General features: G+C 43.9%; 2 protein-coding genes across 2 annotated transcripts; one reads left to right on the top strand and one right to left on the bottom strand.

The window, feature by feature from the left end:
• Positions 1-1,986: 1,986 nt before the first annotated feature.
• LOC103993884 (protein QUIRKY-like) lies at positions 1,987-5,747 on the bottom strand. The gene has a single exon (XM_009414106.3). It carries the CDS (start codon positions 5,378-5,380, stop codon positions 2,153-2,155), a length of 3,228 nt encoding a protein of 1,075 aa, XP_009412381.2. The 5' UTR covers positions 5,381-5,747; the 3' UTR covers positions 1,987-2,152.
• A 942-nt stretch (positions 5,748-6,689) lies between these two features.
• Positions 6,690-20,254, top strand: LOC135618678 (alpha-amylase 3, chloroplastic-like). Its single transcript, XM_065119795.1, has 13 exons — positions 6,690-7,238; positions 7,491-7,630; positions 8,192-8,246; positions 8,379-8,501; positions 8,679-8,796; positions 10,254-10,609; positions 11,496-12,259; positions 13,446-13,635; positions 14,392-14,498; positions 15,914-16,163; positions 17,975-18,097; positions 19,218-19,385; positions 19,725-20,254. The coding sequence occupies exons 1-13, from the start codon at positions 6,789-6,791 to the stop codon at positions 19,881-19,883; spliced, it is 3,003 nt and encodes a 1,000-aa protein (XP_064975867.1). The 5' UTR covers positions 6,690-6,788; the 3' UTR covers positions 19,884-20,254.
• The last annotated feature ends 666 nt before the right edge of the window (positions 20,255-20,920 follow it).

The following is a 20,920-nucleotide window of genomic DNA, read 5'->3' as shown; positions in this document are numbered from 1 at the left end:
AAACAAACTATCTGATGATGATTGACTGATGCAGCGACATTCTTTCTTTTGAGTTGGAAGAGATGGAAGATGGAAGATGTACCCCTTGGCCCTTGAAATCACTGCCAAAGGTTTGGAAATGACTGTCTATTTCTTGAGGAATACTGTGCAGTGAATAATTAATTCTGGTGAGAGGATGGAGCCCGAAGCGGAACCCCTAGACCGTTCCCCCTCGTCTCCCCCACATCGCCTTCTCCGGGAACCCATTCTCCCCAGACCACCGGAATCCCTCCTACTTCCCCATCGGTGGATCTGCCGTCTCAGCAGAGCCTTCTCCTCATCAACCAACCGAGGTCACTCCGGCAACTAGCACTTCAAAGCCTTGCCCTGCTTTCCCCTCTCCGGCAACTAATTGAAGTTGCAGTCTCCGAAGTTCCCCCCTCTCCTCCCTCCTTCGAGGACCTGGTGGGGTAAATGTCTGAAGCATTCAGCTGTGTCGTGGAGGAAGGTGCTAAGGCTACTAGCGACATTTCATCGGACGAATCCGACCCTGAATGGAACGTTCCACTCAGTCAGGGCTCCCTCGAAGCAAGGCGGCAACCAAATCAGGGAAGTCTCCTTCCTCCCCTCTTCACAATCAAACACAAACATAAGAAAAAGGAATTATCTAGGTTGTTCTCTGAACCACCGTCTGCTCCAGCAGGAGAAAATGGAAATAACTCCTCTTCTTCTCCATAATCATGCCTTTTAAATTTTATTTCGTGGAACTGTAGGGGAGCTATTAAGAAACAGTGTAGAGAAACCCTTTTTCAGTTTTGATAGAGTCCATAACTTAGATCTGTTTGTTCTACTTGAAACACATATGCAGGATCTACAATCTCAAGCTCTTTTGAGGAGGCTAGGTCGATCATGGAATGGAGTTTCTGTGACTGCTGAAGAAAGATCCGGGGGCCTACTGGTGGCCTGGAAACCCTTCAAACTCAGAGCATCTCTAGTTTATAAAGACAGACAAGCGGTTTACTTTGTTTCTGAGGAAGAAGGTACACATCCATGGCTACTTTCTGCAATCTAGGACAGTCCAATTTTTTCAGTTCACACTGCTTTATGAAGAATGTTTTCTACTTTGGATCTGTCCTCTGTGCCGTGGCTTCTCTATGGGGGGATTTGAATGCCATTCTTTCTGCTGATGAGACAAAGGGTGGTCGTCCTTTTGTGCTTTCTTCATCGGTCTTGGATTTCAAACAGTTTGTTTTCTACGACAACCTTTTTTATGCTGGCTTTTCTGGATCGAAATACACCTGGTGCAACAATCAATTTGGTATTTCTGGTGTAGTTGCAAGACTAGACAGAGTTTTGTTTAATTCATTTTGGGAATCTATCTATGATGACATTTCGGTTCTTCACCTCCCTAGGGATGGTCTCAGACCCTTCACCACTTCTTATTAATTTGCACTATCATACTGGTAGCTTTTGCAGCAACATCTCCAATATCGTTTTCAATTCTTCCTCTCTTGGCACTCGGGTGATGGTCGCTGGCAGCGATCAATTTTGAATCCTCCCAGTGTCCTGAAAGCCCTGTTGAGACCCCTGATGATGGTGAGGGACTGGATGTCGGCCAGGTAAGTTTTGACTATGTTATCGTCTGTGGCTTCTGATCTACCTGCAGGTACGGGCTTCCTTCAGGGAACCTACTCTTTGGATGGGAGGCGGACGCTGTACTGCTTCCAGCCCATTAGTGGCAGAAGCACTCCCCCTGCTTCATGCCCTCAGAGCCGCTGCTGCATCTCTACACCGTTCGTCCATCTTCAATCCCTTGGTGTTTGAGGAGCATTTTGTTTCGCCATTTTACCTCTCTTTGAGCAGCTAAAGGTTGCAAGGCTCTCTCATATTCCTGTCCTCCAATTCTGTTAGCCACTCGCTGGCTCCTTTTGGCCGATCCCATTCTTCCTCTTTGTTTGCTGCTGAGGTGACACAATCCTTTCATTTTAGTCGTTATAGCCACTGATCTACTAAACAATGTGAAATTTTGCATACGTGTCTTATTCTTTAAAATTAATCCGCCCCAACTAAATGGTGATTACATCTTCATTTTGGTAGTTCGTCTTCCTTCCGACTGCCACCCTGCTTCTTGGAATGCACCACAAAGTCTCGGGTGTGATGCCCGAGGCGACGACTACAGAATCCGATCGGACAAGCTGGGGAGGCGGCGGAAAAAGTTCAGGCTGGCCGGCGGCATGGGGTCCCGGAACATGGGGTGGCGCAGGAAGTAGAAGCCGAGCGCTACCGCGATCATCTTGGGTGGCACCACGTAGAACACCAGCGCCACCGCTAGGCACGCCCCGATGAAGAGCTTCGTCGCCCGGGGGTCCCTCCAGCTTACCAGCGCCTGCACCCGCTCCCCCTGCGCCGCCAAGTCCCCCAGCAGCCTCTGCACCCGCGCCGCCAGTATCCTCAGCCGGTCGTATCGCGCCCTCACCACCTCCGCCGGCTTCGTGCTCGGCACTGGGTCGAACTCCTCGTCCAGGTCTTCCGCATCCACCATGTCCGCCTGCGACAGCCGCACGTCCATCCCCGCGGGCGCCCGCGGCCGGAAGCGGGAGTACCACGCCCCGATGAGGAACACGTAGAGCGATGCCGTGGGCACCACCAGCTCCGGGTACCACACCAGCACCAGGTACAGCACGTGCACCAGCACCGTGGTGGTTGGGTTCCGCCACCGCCGGATGTCGTCGATCCACCGCGCCAGCCCGAAGGCCCAGTCGATGACGCCCATTATCCGGAACCAATTGGCCTTGCTCCGTCGGTTGCTCCACGAGTGCCAGTTCACGTCGAGCATGTACCGCACCACCTCCTGCCCCAGCGGCGGCTCCGACCGCTCTAGCCACTCGCTCACCAATATGATCGCCGACACCCGCAGCACATCCTGCTGCAACACGCCGAGGGGTCGTAGGTGGTGCATCCGGGGGAGCATCGGCTGCGCGTACATTGCGCAGGTGTCCGGGAGCAGACCGGCGCACGCGAAGCGGACGGCCAGCTGCACCTCCCCCATCTTTTTGACCCCGGACGGCAGAAGCCGCAACAGCGGGTACGAGGCGGTGTACACCCGGTTGCTCTCCAGGGTGGACACCCGGATCCGGACCTTGCCGATCCGGTAGTCTTGCCGGTTGCCCGCTGCGTCGAACATGCGCCAGTTGTCGAACACGCCGATGGTGAGGACCGTGCAAGGGTCGTACACCTGCCAAGTGTACTGCTCGTTCCAGCGCGGGTCGAAGCTGTCGGTGATGGTACGCGTCCGTACCCATTTCTTACCGTACTTGGCGACGCAGTAGGCGTCGGTGGAGCCCTTGGCGCCGCCCCCGCCGGCGCCCCTGGTCTTCATGGGAATCAGGCCGCGAGCCCCCAGGATGCCGAGCTCCAGCACCCCTACCGCCGGCTTCCATAGCTGCTTCGCCGTCGGCCGGAAGTCGCTGCACACGTGCGCCGCCTCGTCCAGCACGTGGTAGCCACCCTCCAAGCAAAGTCGGAGGTGGATCCGGCCGCGGTAGCCGCCGCCGGGCGCCGCTCCGCACTCCCTCGTGGCCGTCGACTCCAGGTTGAACCACCGTGACGCCACCGCCTGCCGTTCGTCCAGTCGCTGCTCCACCGAGACCACCGGCACCACCGCGTACCCCAGCGGCTCCGGCTCCTTGGTCGACCGGTCCTCGACCTCCACGATCATCTCGTGGTTACTGAGGGGCTCGGACGCCACGAACATGAGGTCCTCCATCCACGATAAGGACGACGAGCTGCTGCTCACGGCGATAGGCCGCCGAGTCATCGCGGACTGGAAACCCAGATGGATCTTGACGCGCACGTTGTGCGGCACGCCGGGCGGCAGCGGCGCGGCGGACGGAAGACGCAGGTCCTGCGCCTCGATGACGTAGGCCCGGAGGTACCACATCTTGGGCGACTGGTAGACCTTGGACCGGGTGTAGGCGTAGCTCACGTACGGCGCGTCCGAGTTCCATGACTCGGCGAACGACTCGTCCGCCTGGGTCCCGATCCAAACCGCCACCATGATGTCGCCCGTGACCGGCGCGTCATCGCTAGCGCCCTCGAGCTTGTACCACTGCGGGGCGAGCGGGCCGTCCGGCTGGTCTCGGACCGGCACGTCCGTCAGGTTGAAGCACACGCCGCCCAGGAACGCCTCGTTGGGCCCGTCCTCCCACACCGAGATCTCCAGCGTCGACTCCGGCTTGCACTGGCTCAGCGCGAACACCTGGTTCCATTCCGGGCAGCCGGCACCGCTGTCCCGCGCTGGCAAGGACTGGCCAGCGATCGGCCCCGTCCGGATCTTCACGTGCGGGCTGTGGCATGGGCGGAGGCCCCGGGCCTTCACGATGCGCACGAAAAGGTACTGCATCGGCTCCACCAGGTCGTAGACCGGTGGCGGAAACCGGTCGTGGTTCCCGCCGCCGGCCTCGCTGTGGGAGACGAACCGCCCTGACACGACCCTCGGTCGATAGTCCCCGCCCATGGGTCTCCTGCTGGACGCCCGGACCCTCTCCGTGAACGCCGACGTCTGCGACTTGCGCATCTCCGGCGGATAAGCCTCCACCGGTGTGGTCTCCGGCGACGGAGGCACCGCCATGTCGTCCTGACCGTGCGCCGTCGGGGGCGGCGATTCCGCCACCACCACCACGGAGACCAGCGGCGGGGACTGCGTCTCCGCGGCGGTCTCCGTGGGCTCAGGGAGATCGGGGGGGGGATCCTTGGGCTCCTCCGGTTTGTGCTGCTGGGCGGGGAGCTGGTCGGGATCAGTTCCTTCGGGCTTCCCTTCCTCAGAGATCGGCTCATCGTAATAATACATCTTTAGGCCGATCTCGCCCCGGATCCAGCTGAGGAGGTTCCGCTTCTCCAGCGGGAAGTAGATCAACCCCTCCTCCCCGCGGCGGGCAAACTGGGAGCCGTAGATCCGGACGCGGCCGAGGAAGTGGTTCTTGCGGGCGCCACTCGGGCTTCCCATCCGCTTGTCGTTGTAGACCTCCACGTTGAGCTCCTCGTCCTCCAAGGAAACGTCGTCGGCGACGACGAACTCCAGGCGCTCATTCCACTGCGGGTTGAGGTCGCGCGGCACGGTGTGGGTTTGCTTCCGCTGGCCGTCGAATTCTACGACGACGTAGGGGCTGGAGGTGCCGTGGCCGTCCTTGGGGAGGAGGTCACGGGCGTCGATGACCTCGACGGCGAGCTTGCGGATGACCGGAAGCGGTAGGCTCGTCATGTTCTCATGTGAGGCAGAGGATCTCTTGCTTCTTGTTCTCTGATGAGGGAGGAGGAAAGGCGAAAGGAGAGGCGAGGATGCTCTCTCCTTTTGCTTTTGCTGCTGGATTCTTCTACCATGGATGGTTGGGTTGCTTGACATCGACGCTCCTCTCCATCCTGCTCTTGATTCCTTTCTTGCTTGTCGTTCTCCTTCTGCGTTAGCCGTTGGGTTGCTTCCCGCCCTTTTCCAAAGTGGATTCGGGACATAGAGAAGTCAATCTAATCCTCAACCAGTAAGGCAGGCAGCTGACCATGTCGACGCAGCGTTCATCGACTTATCATGAGCTCTATACACTGGCGGTAGGTAATCTCGATGAAAACTGTCGCTGGTGGTGTGGTGGCGGTGGAAGACGGAATCTGTTCTCCCGCACTTTTATGATCATGTTTCCAGCCACTTGTGTTCCTCAAGCTGAGAGGAACAAAGGAATAAAGGCCGCGATGGATGATTTGCCGCAGCAGCTTCTTGTGCTTCAAACGGTGGTCCTATTTATATCAACATCCATCCCTTCCGTCATTTGCTTCACGCCTTTTGGATCTCAGCCCATCGATAAGTCGACCAACATTTTTGGGCCAAGCTCAGATTGGTTGCCAGCAATTCGATCCATCGCACAGCCCAATCGTCGAGCAACATCGGGCCATCCTCAACACATGTCACTCACCACATGACATCAGCCTATCGCTCTCCCTTCATCCTTTTCCTCGCCCACCTTTTCACGGAACAAGCAAGTGGATCAGGTGGGCCAGTAGAGAGGACACAGGCTTTGAGCCTATACGTTGCCAACTGGATTAGACATGTGAGGGGGTCCCAATTACACATGACAGGTCCTATCCAAATCCACTCCTCCATTTTTGTAGATCTCTTTCCACATGAAAGGATCGGCATTAATATCCAAAAAGATAAGAATGAATTCGTCTTCGCCTTTTTGACCTCTGTTTCTTCTCTTCATTGCCGATCCGGGCGTCCCTATCCTTTTCCAATAGACACACTGGGAAATGCTGCTACATTTATCTTAGTTCTTATCATTATTGGAAGCATGTGTCTTGCATCCCTATCCCCATGAATCATTGTCTGAATCATCAATAGAAACCATCTATTTTATGGGAGATAGAGAAACTCCCGCTGTGGAATCACGGTGTCCCCGTTGGTTTCGCCACTGTGCTCCAGTTAGAAGCGGATCAAACTTTTCCTTATCCACGTGAAATGTGTCGTCGGTCGCCCGAGTCATGTCGAACGATTTCTTCGCTTGCGGACTCACGCCACACCACAGCCGCCCCCTGACGCAATTAGCGTCGAACTCTTCCACGTAACCGCCGCTTTTGGCGGTACGTCGCAAGATCATACCCCCGCGAGCGCCGAGGGACTGTCGGATCCCGTTCGAGAACGCGTGTGGCCAGGACTCCGATCCTGCAATGAATAGCCTCCGATCCGCCACGTGGGTCGTTTTGGAATCCTCCATTGAACCAGCTGATGTAGCAGATCCCGCTTCAGGTTGGCTATTAAAGGAGCCATGGCTCCGTATCTTCTCCACGTAATTGAACGAGGAGTGGAGGATATCCCCAACGCTGCTTTCATAGAGGCATCTTTTCCTGGTCGGTGTTGCGCTTCTTCTCCTGAAAAATCTCTTCGCTTCCTTCTCCTCCGTCTCTCGATTCTCCCCCACCGTTCGCCGATGTTGCTCGTTCGCTGGAAGCCGGTCCTCCACTGCCCTCCCCAGGGGCACCGTCGCCGCGGATTCGCATGGCCTCGAGGTCCGCGGCGATCACTGCTCCTCCGGCGCCCGATTCGCTCCCCGGCGCCTGCCTTCCTATCCATCTCCAGCTCTAAATTCTCTCAGGCGGGTCGGGCGCGCGTCCGCCCCGTCGTTCGGGCTGGTTTGGCCCAGACCCCGTCCCTCGCCGACGTCGAGAACACCGAGATCCTGTTCTCGGAGACCCTCTCCTTGAAGCGGTCTCAGACGGTCAGTGTTTTCTTTTTCTTTCTCTTTCTCTTTTCCCCCTTCTTTGTTGGCGGTCGATTGATTTCGTTGCTGTCGGAGGATTTTTTTTTGCGAAGATGATCCATTCAGTGGCTATTTGGTTTCCGATCGAATCTTAAGTTGTACGGCTCGCGTCATTGACCTTGAGATCTAATCTGGGTTGCTAAGTTTGTAGATCTTCCATGTTTGGTTCCGTCCTTGTGTTTTAATTGGTTGATTGGGGATCGATGGCAGGTGGAGGGGAAGATAACGGTGAGATTGGATCCAGCAGTCGCCGAGGAGGAAGTGTCCAAATGGCGGTTGACCATCGGTTGTAATTTGGAAGGGAAGTGGACTCTGCACTGGGGAGTTAGCTACTGCGATGATCTTGGAAGGCAAGCTTTGTGTTTCTTTTCAGTAGCACCAATCTGTTCTTTAGTTCTTTCTTTTTGGCGTGCTGATCTTTTATTTTATCGTAAAGAACATAAAGGGTTCCTTTTTGTACCTTTTGTCCCTTGTTTGAAGTCAAAAAGCCAAAAAAACAAACAAAAGTAACTTTACCCATGGATCTGTTTAACTTATGATTACAACTGTTACCGTTTACAATTTCTTTAAATCCTACTGGGGCATTAACATACCATAATTGAACTCAAAATCAAGTGTGCACAACTTTTTTCCAGCTTAAAATTTGCCGCACGACATATATAAATTGCTGACATATTCTTTCTGTAAAAGAAAAACGTCAAGATACTTATATTTGCTGTTATTCGCTGAGTATAGTGCGCATATTGAAAATTGTTTCTTTGTAAATAATGACTTTGGACTGGTAGGTGGATCAAAACTAGTCCTGTGACCATAATTATACGACTTAATGTTTTCTGTGCTGTGTAAATTTGTAACTCTAACGTGTGATGCACATACGTATCCTTTGTGATTTTACATGCATAAATTTGCAGCGAATGGGATCAACCTCCTCCTGAAATGAGACCACCCGAGTCTGTCCTTATTAAGGTAATATTTTCTCATTTTAACTATCACTTCCCTCCTTTTTTGGCCTGTGATTTTGTTATTTACATCATGTGCTGGAGTTTTTTTTTTTCTTTGATCAACTTATATGGTGGCAACATTGGTGGTTACTCCTAGGACTATGCAATAGAAACACCTTTGAAGAGATTATCATCCCAATCCGAAAGGCAGGCACTTCACGAACTGCAGATCGAATTTGACAGCAACACCCCAATTGCAGCAATTCATTTTGTTTTAAAGGTACGACATACATATACTTTCATCTTAGTCAGATATACATGAGTTGCTTGGTCGTTAGGATATGTAAGTGATGGTCAATTGAAACCTGAAGTTCTGTGAATCACTTATTCAGTAGCCATGCTGTCAGATAATTGACTCAAGTAACTTTTTTTTTCAATGTTTAATGTGCACTGATAGGAAGAAGAAACAGGAGCATGGTTTCAGCACAAGGGAAGGGATTTCAGAATATCCTTTACAGACTATTTTGAAGTGGCCAACAGTGTAGCTGGAAATCAAGGCTTGAGCATATGGCCAGGTTATAATCTCTACCTCATCATGAATTTTAGGTACAGTTGCAACTAAACTGATTTCTAGAATAAATCTGTTTTAGAGTCTTAGACAATCATGGATGTAGGGAAAAGAACAATAGATAAAGTATAAGTCTAGAACACTTATCCTTTTTTCTGCAAGCAAAGGTTTTGTTGTCACATAATGTAGTTTTGTCAAATCTAGATATTGTAATATTAATCATATTTGTAATCGTGCTAATTGGTAAATTTCCTTGATGAGTTAGCCTACAGATAGAAAACAGTTACACATTGTCATATAAACATCTCCTAAGCCAGTATATGTGGAAACTCCAAAAGGATGATTATCTCCTAGGTCACTCTATGTGGAAACTCCAAAGGGATGATTATCTCCCACTTAATCAAACTGCCAGAGTAACCATAGCTTTTCTCTAGTGGTTAGAGAATCACCTGCTATGTTATACTTAAAGTGTATATGGCTTGCCAACCAATTAGGCTCTGGAAAATAACAATGTTGAGCTTCTTCTAAATCAAATTTATGTGTATTAAATTGTTCTAAGTCAAAATACCTACCCTCTCTAGTTGTTGCTTAAAAAAGATGATGATGATGACTACCGTGTAATGGCTAAAAGTTATGCATAGTCGCAGAAATTATCAAGTAAGGAAAAGGTATGTCTTAGTTGCTGGAGCATGTTACATTGGAATGTATCAAAATTTGATCGCAATTTTTTTTCCTCTCATAGTTGTAACTTGTAAGTGCAACGTGAAAGGATATATGAGAGAACACAAAAGGCGAGTAAGCAAGGGGTTATCTTCTTGGGGATATACTGGAATTTGTATGAGGTAAAATTATTGAAAGACAGTTGATATCAGATCATCTCTTGGGCAGATTTAAGAATGGTGGGCTTTAGTTCTGATGAAGCTTGGCCGAAAAGGGAGGAAGTCTCCAACATTTTCTTCTTGGGTTTTTCTTTATTCTTTATCCTGTTTGACCACCAGTGGGTTAGGCTGCCCAGCTGTGTTTTGCTTGCCACCAAGTAACAACCTTTATTCTAACTTCTAAGTACCAAGACAAATAAATGGTGCCCTTATTGACGACAAAATTAATAGTGTTAGTATAAAAACCACTTGTTAGTCAGTGTGCAACTTCTCTGCTAGACGTTTCAGCTGAAAAATATGATTTCTTAGAAGAGATTCATATGAGGTACCTTTTTATTTTATCTGTAATGCCTTCAAATATACAGCTAGAACTGTGTTGGCTACTCTTTGTTCTTTATCAGTATGGGATAAGTAACATTGTCTTGGTTACCTAACATTATTTACCAGTGTCACTAAATATCGATGCTCGTTTGTTCTTTGCAAGTTTTGTATTCAATGTCTGAGGAATTCTCCTCTACTTAAGATAATGGTGAAGGTATCTGGTCTAGCTGACAACAGCGATGACTTAATTTCTCTGTATCTTCAGGGGGTTTTGACCAGATATCTAGCCTGCTGCTGAAAGCTGAAGAGTCTACTTCCAAAAAAGAAGACCCTGATGATGAAGATGGAAATGTTGTGAAGCAGAATAGATGCATTGCTCCAATTTACAAAGAATTTCCTATCTTAAAAGAAGAGTTTGTTCCCAACCATATGACAGTCTCTGTGAGGAGTAGTGATAAGACAGATAAGAACATTGTGCAATTTGACACAGATCTGCCTGGTGATGTCGTAATTCATTGGGGTGTCTGTAAGGACGATGGGAGAAAATGGGTAATCCCATCTACCCCACATCCACCAGCAACCAAAATCTTTCGGCATAAGGCTCTTCAAACTTTACTACAGGTAAAGTGAAGCAAAATGATTAAAATGTCTACTTGAAATCAGTGTTCACATATTCATTTAATAAATAGGTTTGTCCTAGAGACTTCTAAATGCAATATACAATATCTTTTAGAGCACAGAGTTGAAAAGTGATGCAACTGGGATGAATAGAAATATTAACAGTTATATCTTGTAACTAACTTTCTTTTGAGGTTTATTTCTAATTTTCTTGATGATAAATGTATATTTAGGAGTTCTTTCATGGTGCAATTTCACAAATGAAGATATGAATTAGAAGAATTCACTGGTGACATGATTAATTGTAAGGCTTTGTATATCTTGCTTATACTCCTAGTGTTTGCCCTCATAACAGATGTTTTAGGTTGCATGTAAAATCCTATCTAGCTTACCATTTGCTCCATTATATAAAGGTGTTTCCCAATTTGGATGTCTTAAAATGGCAGATAATGAGACAGAATGACATATAGTGCAGTTTTCTTTGCAAATCTTGCATATATGATTAAGAATTGCTACAGTTGGGCATGCTGTGATTCATTACTTGAATCAGTATTTGTCCTATAATCATCTCAGTTACGTTTGCATGTTGCAACTGCTAATGGACTTTGGTACATGGTGCCTTCTTGTTAGCAAATCTTGCATATATGATAAAAATTGCTAGAGTTGGGCATGCTGGGATCAACTAGCTGAATCTACATTAGTAATATAAATTTCCTATTATGTTTGCATGTTGCAACTGCTAATGGACTCTGATTCAGACCTGGACCAAGTGGCTAATCTACATGATTCAATTTCATTTCATGTGAATATTTTGCTTGAAATGTAGTAATGGAAGACTCTTTTCTTTCTCCTTGTGCTAACCACTTGTTATATCACATTTATCTTGCAGCCAAAACCAGATGGCCTTGGTAGCTGGGGATTATTTTTGGTGGATCAAGGAACTTCAGGTGTGGTTTTTGTGCTCAAACTTAATGAATACACATGGTTGAATAACAATGGAACTGATTTTTTCATCCCAATTGGAAGTGTGAGTAGCACAACTGCTGAAATTGGTAGTGATGATATTGTACATGAACAGCAGGCAGGTACAGAGATTCATGATGTGAGAAACAGTCTATCACCAAATAATTCATACCCACTGCAGAATAAATCACTGGAAGCAAGTGATCCCCAAAACATCAATAGTTTACCCATGAAGCCCCAAGGTCCTGAGGAGCTCATAGAAGCTGTTGCATATACTGATGAAATTATCAAGGAGATAAGACATTTAGTAACTGATATATCATCAGAAAAAGGTAAACGAGCTAAAAGCAAGGAAGCACAGGAAAACATTCTACAAGAAATTGAGAAATTGGCTGCAGAAGCTTATAGTATCTTCAGGATCTCCATTCCAGGTTTTGTGGAGTTGGCTTCTGACACTGAGCTGCTGAAGCCTGCTGTAAAATTGTCTTCAGGAACAGGCTCTGGGTATGAAATTCTGTGTCAAGGATTTAACTGGGAATCTCACAAATCGGGAAGATGGTATTCCGAGCTTAGTGACAAGGCCAAGGAATTGTCTTCATTAGGTTTTACAGTCATCTGGCTACCACCACCCACTGAGTCTGTATCTCCTGAAGGGTACATGCCAAAGGATTTATACAATTTAAATTCCAGGTACAGATACATTGCAGGAAAGCTTTTGATGTTTATTTCATAGTAAAGGTAGAACAATCTATTTAACTCATTTGGGTGTGGAAATTAGTTTAAGATAGGAGTTATTCTATTAACTACTACGAACAATTTAAGCTGAAAGTACAGTTTTTGATGTGTGGATTTCCACTTACAAGAAAATAGAACTTACCATCTTATCGTTACTCTTACATTAACTGGTCTGTGTCACTTGCTAAATATTATTGAACTATCGTGAATGATTTTCAGTGAAATTCAAGCTTTTCCATATGAGGATTGCTTGAAGAATATACTGTCCCAAATATGTCAAATAGAACAACTGAATTATATATGAGGCCCATGAATGCTTCCACCTTAGAATTCACTCCCATTACCAAAGAAAAATTCGTAGAAGCAAGAAGGAAAGGTAAATTATACGGACAATTTTTTCTGCAGTCTTCTTCTAGCCTTTGCATAACCGACGAGCTCGTAATGTGAAGTTCCCTTTCGTAGAAGCAAGAAAGAAAGGTAAATGTGAAGTTCCCTTCCCTTTGCATAGCCTTTGCATAACCGACGAGCCTTTGCATGACTACTCCTTTCCTTACGGTGAAGTGTTATGTCATCAAGAACAAGTATTCCCTTTTAAATGAGGTTCTTTTTCAAACATGAGATAACTGATTGGAATGTTGTGCAGTATCCCTATAGTGACTTTAGACGATTTACAAAATTATTCAACTTTATAGGTTATAAAGACCAATAGTCTTCTGATAAGAAGTTATCAATAGTGATATAACTTTGAAGAACTGATAATATGTGGTCTATTAAATACTCCAAGTTTCATAATTGTCTTCCTTTATGTAGGATTTGTATCCTTCCTCATGATCTCATCATGCATCATTGATGTAGTTGCTCTCAGGGCTTTTTTAATATATATTGCCAGTTAGAAAAAGATGACAGTCCAACTGTGTAACCCTTCTAATGCCAAGCATGGATGTATTATCATGATTGATGACCTTTCGGGTTCTTATTTCTTTGAAACATATGTTTGCCTTATCAATTGTGCTGAAGCTGAATTGAGGTATACTTTTCTCATTTCTGTTCATTCAGCTTTGTACATTAGGATTATAAAGACCTGATTGACAAATCAAATGCAGCAAGTAGGACTAATGGTGTATATTGTGGAAACATTCAGATATGGAAGCTTGGAAGAGCTGAAGGATCTTGTAAATAGTTTCCATGAAGTGGGCATTAAGGTTCTTGGTGATGCTGTCTTAAACCATCGATGTGCACATTACCAGAATAAGAATGGAATTTGGAACGTTTTCGGAGGCCGATTGAATTGGGATGATCGTGCTATTGTTGCTGATGATCCTCACTTCCAGGTAATGTTTAACAGAATATGGGTAAAACAGTTTATTTGCATTTTCTTTCAAAAATTTCTAAATTACATTAAAGATGAGTTAACATGACTCCTATCTATATTGGTTTATTATGAGTGCTATATTTGTTGAGTTCTTGGATGGATTAGTTGGAGAACTTAGTTTTGTCACAATAATAACTTACACTATTCCAACATATAATATTTTGCTAGATTTGGTATACTTGAAATGCTTTTGTTTACTGTACAAACAGACGTAGTTCTCTTGTTTGGTAAGCTTAAAGTCTTTTTTTCTGATTTATTATTTACATAAATTCGAGTTATAATTTGAACCATTTTTAAAAATTATTCAAATTGTAGTTTTATAACAATTCTGGTAGCTTTTCTCCTTCACGTGTACAGAGATTTGGATGACATGGCCAATATTGTAGCATACAGAAGAAAGGTTATGGTATGGGAGAAAGTTCATGTCATATATCATGGCAAGCAACTTATGATGTAATGCTAGACTGTAATAGATTTACAAGAAAAGATATAGCTAAAGGCCTCAGGTTAGGTGTTTAGATTAATTTTAACCTCAGTGTCATTGGCTCAAATTATGAAAGTACCCCCATGATTGGGCTAAAGTTTTAATACACATTCATTAGGGGAACCCATGGTAGAATTGGAAGGTATTTGTAACTTCATGCATATGATTGAGGGTTCCATCTTCTGGACACAACTTACTGTTTCCTTTTTTTTTTTTTTCCCTTCTTCCTAGGGAAGGGGTAACAAAAGCAGTGGAGATAATTTTCATGCTGCCCCGAATATTGACCACTCTCAAGATTTTGTCAGGAGGGACCTGAAAGAGTGGCTCTGCTGGTTGAGGTCTGTTGATGTCCTTTTTTTATTTAATATTATTCAGAAACTGTCTTGTGATAATGTTGGCAAATTAACATTCTGCTATTTTGTTCTGTCATTCTAAGCTATTTCTGTTTATAAGACTTTTATGTTTGCATGATTATCCTGTTTCCGAAATTTGATGTCAAGAAGTGTATTGAGCTGCTGAAGCACAAATAAACTACACAAGACTCGGCAGAAATTCTATAGGCTGACTCACTAGATTATTTTGATCCTTGACATACATACATCGTTTAGCATGGCTTGAGGGTACATAATATTATTTCATATCCAGTATCAGTTAATTTGTGTTGACTTGAAGCTAAATATTTGTCAGCATTCTTGGTCTCTACAATAATTCGTGAAATTAATATCTAGGCCAGTGATGGCACAAGGGTGTGAATATTGCAACCAACGTTTGTAAGTTTTTACAGATCCTTTAGAAACTTAATCATACTTGGCATGTTTGGTCCCACTTGACAGACAGTTGTGAAAGATGCCTAATGTGCCCTGATAATTTGATACCTACGGCTACATGTATTATGGCGTGATATAACCTGCGTCTAATGGAGTATGATGGAAGTTATCATTCTTTACTAAAATCACCAGGGGGCTTATATAGACTGCTGATCATGGAATTTGTTGTATGACTTGTATCTTTTGGTGTTCCTGCATGATTATTGTGACTAAATATGGTTACCAGTAGTAGATCAGGTAAAAAAAAGGGAAAAGGACAGGCAGGAGTGACTAAATATACGAGTAGGCATTTCAATCTTTACTGAAAATGTCAAAATTTCTCATACAAGTAGAAGGATTTGTTGAATTTTTTGTTGATACTAGTCTGAAAATGCTGTAAATTCTTCGAGGAAACCTTTGCATGGTGAAGCATGCCCTAGGCACTATCAACCCTGAGGTCGTACTTCACTAAAGGTGAGTCTGGCTGCTTGAGCCTGTCTTGAATTAGCACTGAAGATAATTTCTTGAAACTGGTAAATATATATTTGCCTTTCCCATGTTGTTGAGATAATGCACAACTCAGAAGAAGGGCCAATTTCACTTGAGAGAAGGCTTGGTACCTTCTGTTTCATTATGGTCCCTTGGAAAGTATGGTGTTCTAGTCCTGGTTGGGTTTCAAAGTGATGATTTGTGAATGTCAGAGTGCATACTTATGTCCCTTATTACAAGTGTTGGATTTTAAATTCTTGTCAGAATAGGCTATTTTTATCAATTTTCAAAATCATTAGCATCAATGCTTTAGCTAGTGAGAAGAATGATGTGTGTTCTGGAAGTGAATAGCATGTTTGGATGTTAGTTGATGGTTTCTATGCCACAATGAAATATTTGACATTTTTTGCATCACAGCTATATCATTCATGCTCATTCTGTACTTGCTACGATTACAGAAAAGAAGTTGGATATGATGGATGGAGATTAGATTTTGTCCGTGGGTTTTGGGGTGGTTATGTAAAAGACTACATGGAAGCAACTGAACCATATTTTGCTGTGGGCGAGTATTGGGACTCATTAAGTTATACATATGGTGACATGGACCATAATCAAGATGCTCATAGACAAAGGATTGTTGATTGGATAAATGCTACAAATGGAACTGCGGGTGCCTTCGATGTCACCACAAAAGGAATCCTCCACAGTGTAAGATTACAGCTTATGACCCTTTTATTTGTTCATATCTTATTCTTTGCCACTGTTCATAAATTATGCTGCTTTTCGTGGAATTTACCATAGAACTACATGTTAGATGAGATGGATATCTGCTTGTCAATATATTTTTCTCTCCTTCGAGGGTTCTGAAAATGTGAACTACACATCCATTTAGATGGATTTAATGATTTTGTACAAAGGAATACTCAGAACTTGAGGCTTTAGAAAGTGAAGTCATGTTTCCTGTGCTGCAGTACCATACATTTTTGCTTATTTATCTGAAAATTTAAAGATTAGTTCTTAGGCTGTAATGCAAAGACTATCTTTGCTAGTTACAAGACAAACACACAACTAAAACTAACCATGGATATCAAGGTTGATTTTGACAGATCTATTCTCTGCATTGAAGATACTGATAGGTAATACCAAAAAAATGGTGACTGAAATAACCTACAATAAAAATGGACATCCCTGTTCGCCTAGGAAAGAAACATAATGAAGTAGCATCTAGCTTGATAGTTACATATCCTTCTGGAGGTGTCTTTCTTTGATGGTACATGCCAATTTTTCCAACCTACTATGGCTTGATATACATGCAGAGTTTAACGATATTTGGCTAGGTCATCCAAGCATCATTACACATGGAAGGAAATTTTAGGGAATGAGGTCTTTCCTGTGCATAGGTTTCGATGCTGCCCCTTTTCAACACAATGTCTAGGTGATCCTTCAGTTATTCATTGGGCATCCTAAAAATAATATATTGTTCTAATTGCACCTCAAATATTTGGTGGCTATTTCCAATCACCAATAGGCTTGATCTAAGAGCAAATTGAAATCAGTAGTGTTGTGTGGTCATCATGCCCTCTTCAAATTAAAAGAAAAAGAATTAGTAAAATATCTATAAGGTTTATCCTTTTAGGGTCAAAACATTCGACAATTAGGAAATAACATATATAGTTTGATAGAGAGATTATTACTAGAGAAAAGAACAATAATTGCCAGCTTCCAGAGAAAAATTAGGGTTATTCCTATTGAAGATAAATGAGGGAAAACCATTTAAGGTGTGGTATGAAGATTTTTAAAGGAGATCTGCATATGCATTGATAAAACTTTCGGTCATGGGAGATATTGTAGTGAGGAAGACTTGAGAAAACTTTCTTAGAACTGGTAAGAGGAGACTTGATGACTCTTAATTTGATTAATGATATTGCCCTCGATTGGGCTCGATGGTTGGAAAAGATTTATGAAACTAAAATAGGGACCTTGTGGCTTGTGTTTTCCAAATCAGTAGTTGATTTGTAAACTTTAACCAGGCTTTGTGCGTACCCTCTTTATGCTTCAAAACAAAGGTTAAGAATTGGTATGCCCATATACAACCTCTGAAAGTAGCTTCTCTGTTCATATATTTTAAATTAAAAAGTATGTACCTGTCATCATTACACAGAATCCTTTAATTTACTAGGCTATGGTCATGCACACAAGCCATAATTTCTAGAAAATAAGTTAGACTTTTTAACATATTCAGGGGACAAGTGATTTTATAACTAGGGGGAAAGGCCTATCACATGTCCGAAAACTGAGAACATGTGCCTAGAAAATATATATTTTAAACAATGAGTGTCATTATTGATTAGTTTTGATTTTTCATCTTCACTCATATTCTACATGACATCGTCAGCATTCTTTATAAGGTGACAACTTTGTTCAAAACTGTGTTAATTTATACTATAAATTTTTATAAGTTGCTTTATATTATCATAGTATAAGTACTGTGAACAACCTAAATTTTTTTCTTCTTACAGGCTCTGGAAAAATGTGAGTATTGGCGATTGTCTGATCAAAATGGGAAACCTCCTGGAGTAGTAGGCTGGTGGGCATCTCGTGCCGTTACTTTTATAGAGAATCATGACACTGGCTCCACTCAGGTACGGAATGATCTTAATTCTATATTGTGACTTGAAGATAGTTAATCCTTACCATGATCTTTCATTCACTGGAAAGACTAGGGTTTATGGGTTAATATGCATGTAATAATTGATTTATTTACTAATGAATCAGTACCATAAACATATGCAATGAAACTTGCAAGCGTAAATGGATAAATTAATTGTATTCTCTTTGTCCGAAGCCCGATAGATAAATGCTCATTCATGATTTTGTCCATTATCAAACTTCTTATGAAGCATAGCTGGCACATTGACTTTGGCTTTCAGTTCATAATCTATTTATTTTCTTGTGTTATTTGTCATAAATCACTGTCCACTACTGTTTCCTTATAGGAAAAGGAATGTTAGCTACACGTCACTAACAGGTTTAGACAAGATCAACATTCTGAACTTTTTAACTCATTATGTAAATTCCAGGTAAGTTATGGGAAGTTATAGATTTCATTGTTGGGTGTGTTCAAAGTTTCAAATGTTAATCCGTGAGTTATATATCTTATATGTTTCCTTCCTTTTTGTTAAACTACTGACTTGCCACTTCCAACCTATCAACCATTAGATTGTAATATGCCAACATGTTGGTAAACGTAAGCTATACACTAAGCATGGTATCAGTGTCATTTGAAGTGGTAATTTGCCTTTCCCTGTTTCCTTTGGCCTTATTGTTCATTAGGAAGCCTTGGGGGAGAATCTGAGATGCATAGAAAGAAACCTGTTAGTTGACTGAAAACTGTAGTGAAAAATTGAGTTTAAGCGCTCAAGATTCAGCGTGTTCTCCAATTGCTTGTTAATTGAGCTTGAACATTGCTGTTTTCTATACTACCAGCTAGTTTTGCATCTGCAATCATTGACTAACTACTTGATAAGGAAAAATTCCAGTTATGATTGACATCCACAGCTTGTTGAACCTCAATTTGCAGCCTCATGGCTGCAGTCCTTCAAATATCTACCAGAGCATTATCAGTCTCTTCTTGTCATGGAAAATTTGCTGACGGTTCAGTGTGTTTCTTCCACAGGCAGTCCTTCAAATATCTACCAGAGCATTATCAGTCTCTTCTTGTCATGGAAAATTTGCTGACGGTTTAGTGTGTTTCTTCCACAGGGTCATTGGCGATTCCCATCTGGAAAGGAGATGCAAGGATATGCATATATCTTAACGCATCCTGGCACACCAGCAGTCTTCTATGACCACATTTTCTCTCACTACCAGCAAGAGATATCTAGATTGATCTCGGTCAGAAATGAAAACAAGATTCACTGCAGGAGCACGGTATGAGTTTTCTGCATTCAGATGACATTTTTTTGCATATTTCTTTGGCCGAGTCTCATGTTTCGGATGTCTGATAAGTCACACGGATGTGGTAGGATAATTGTTGGTCGCATCCCAAATAAAGGTTTCTTCATGGGCATTTGTTGGTGCATCGAAGTACCTACAACTACAACGTTGTTTCCCCATTCTGATATAAATCGATTAAATATCGATGAATATCTGAGAAGGAAAGAAAAAGAAAAAAATAAAACAGAAACATAATAAAGTGATTTTTTTTTTCAGTAATTCATTTGATAAGCTGGCTAATCCTAACATGATTGGTTGTATGATGTGGTCCAGGTGAAGATCGTCAAGGCAGAGAGGGACGTCTATGCGGCTGAGATCGACGGAAAGTTAGCAGTCAAAATTGGGCCAGGACATTATGAGCCACCAGATGGTCCTACAAAATGGGTTGTAGCAGCTGAAGGAAGAGATTATAAAGTGTGGGAAACATCATGAACACCAGGCATATCATCATCTCTAACCCCTTATTATTTAGTTGGGATCTTTAAGCCGATGCTCCGAGGTTTCAGCTATCAGACCTCGTAGAATAATAATAATACGGAGGAGGATTGTTACAATTATATGAGACGGGGCCCCAACATTTGGAGCCCCATGCATAGGTGCTTATTACCAATTAATTTCATCAAGTATCCCTTTAGAGCACAGATTGCACTTGTGCAACGCATTCTTGTGCCTATTCATTACCCTTATATGTATCAGAAACCAGTCTCTATCACATGTAAAACTAAAACCAGAACCTCATGTTGTGTGTTGTATATGTGCCTATTCATATATCCTTTTATTTTATTTCAGAACACAGTTCCCTATTTTGTGTCATTTTGTTCGGGAAGCGTATGATTTGCTCGTGAAAGAAAGTGTTGTGGGAAACAACTTTGAGCTGTGGCCTCGGGGCCGACGCGGCTTGGTTCGAGTCCGGACGACGGGGATCTCCCTGGGGCGTTCCTCGAGCCCGCTGAGGCGGTTGGGTGCGGTGTCCGATCGGGACGGTGTAGCCGTCTCCTCCGGACAGGAACTCCTCGCCTTCGCGTTCGGAGGGGACCTTCGGCTTCGCACCTGCACAAAGGTCGGTTTTTGTGGATGTGGAGGAGGTTTCAGATGAAGAAGTGTTTTTGTGTGTCTGTCTCTCCCTCCCTCTCTCTGATAAACGAGAGGGTATTTATAGGGAAGCTTATTGCTTCCTGAGCTGCCCGCTTGCAGGGGATAGACTGATAGCATCTGACTTTGTGTTGGCGTGGCGTGAAGAATTGAGCTTTGGCAAGATGTTAATGCGCCTCGGTCGGCGTTCCGATCTGTATTGATCAGGTGCTGTTGCGTGAGGCGTCATCTGACGCCAGTTGAGTCTTATCATGATTACTATCCTCGTCAGAAAGCTAAGAAATTTATCACGTAACCTTGTTTTAGCATTTTTATCGGCTGCATGGTTTTTCTTAAATCAACCAGATATGATATCTAGACTTAATTATGGTTTGGCT

The sequence above is a fragment of the Musa acuminata genome, chromosome BXJ2-8, assembly GCF_036884655.1.
Source record: "Musa acuminata AAA Group cultivar baxijiao chromosome BXJ2-8, Cavendish_Baxijiao_AAA, whole genome shotgun sequence".
Taxonomy (NCBI): Eukaryota; Viridiplantae; Streptophyta; class Magnoliopsida; order Zingiberales; family Musaceae; genus Musa; species Musa acuminata.
Note: the sequence above shows the minus strand (reverse complement) of the source record. Positions and strands in the feature narration are given on the sequence as shown.

Coding starts and splice junctions, on each gene's coding strand:
- LOC103993884 (XM_009414106.3), bottom strand. CDS start 5,380: ATGTCAAGCAACCCAACCATCCATGGTAGAAGAATCCAGCAGCAAAAG.
- LOC135618678 (XM_065119795.1), top strand. CDS start 6,789: ATGGCTCCGTATCTTCTCCACGTAATTGAACGAGGAGTGGAGGATATC. Junction 7,631..8,191: donor TACTGCGATGATCTTGGAAG/GCAAGCTTTGTG, acceptor ATAAATTTGCAG/CGAATGGGATCAACCTCCTC. Junction 10,610..11,495: donor CTCTTCAAACTTTACTACAG/GTAAAGTGAAGC, acceptor TTTATCTTGCAG/CCAAAACCAGATGGCCTTGG.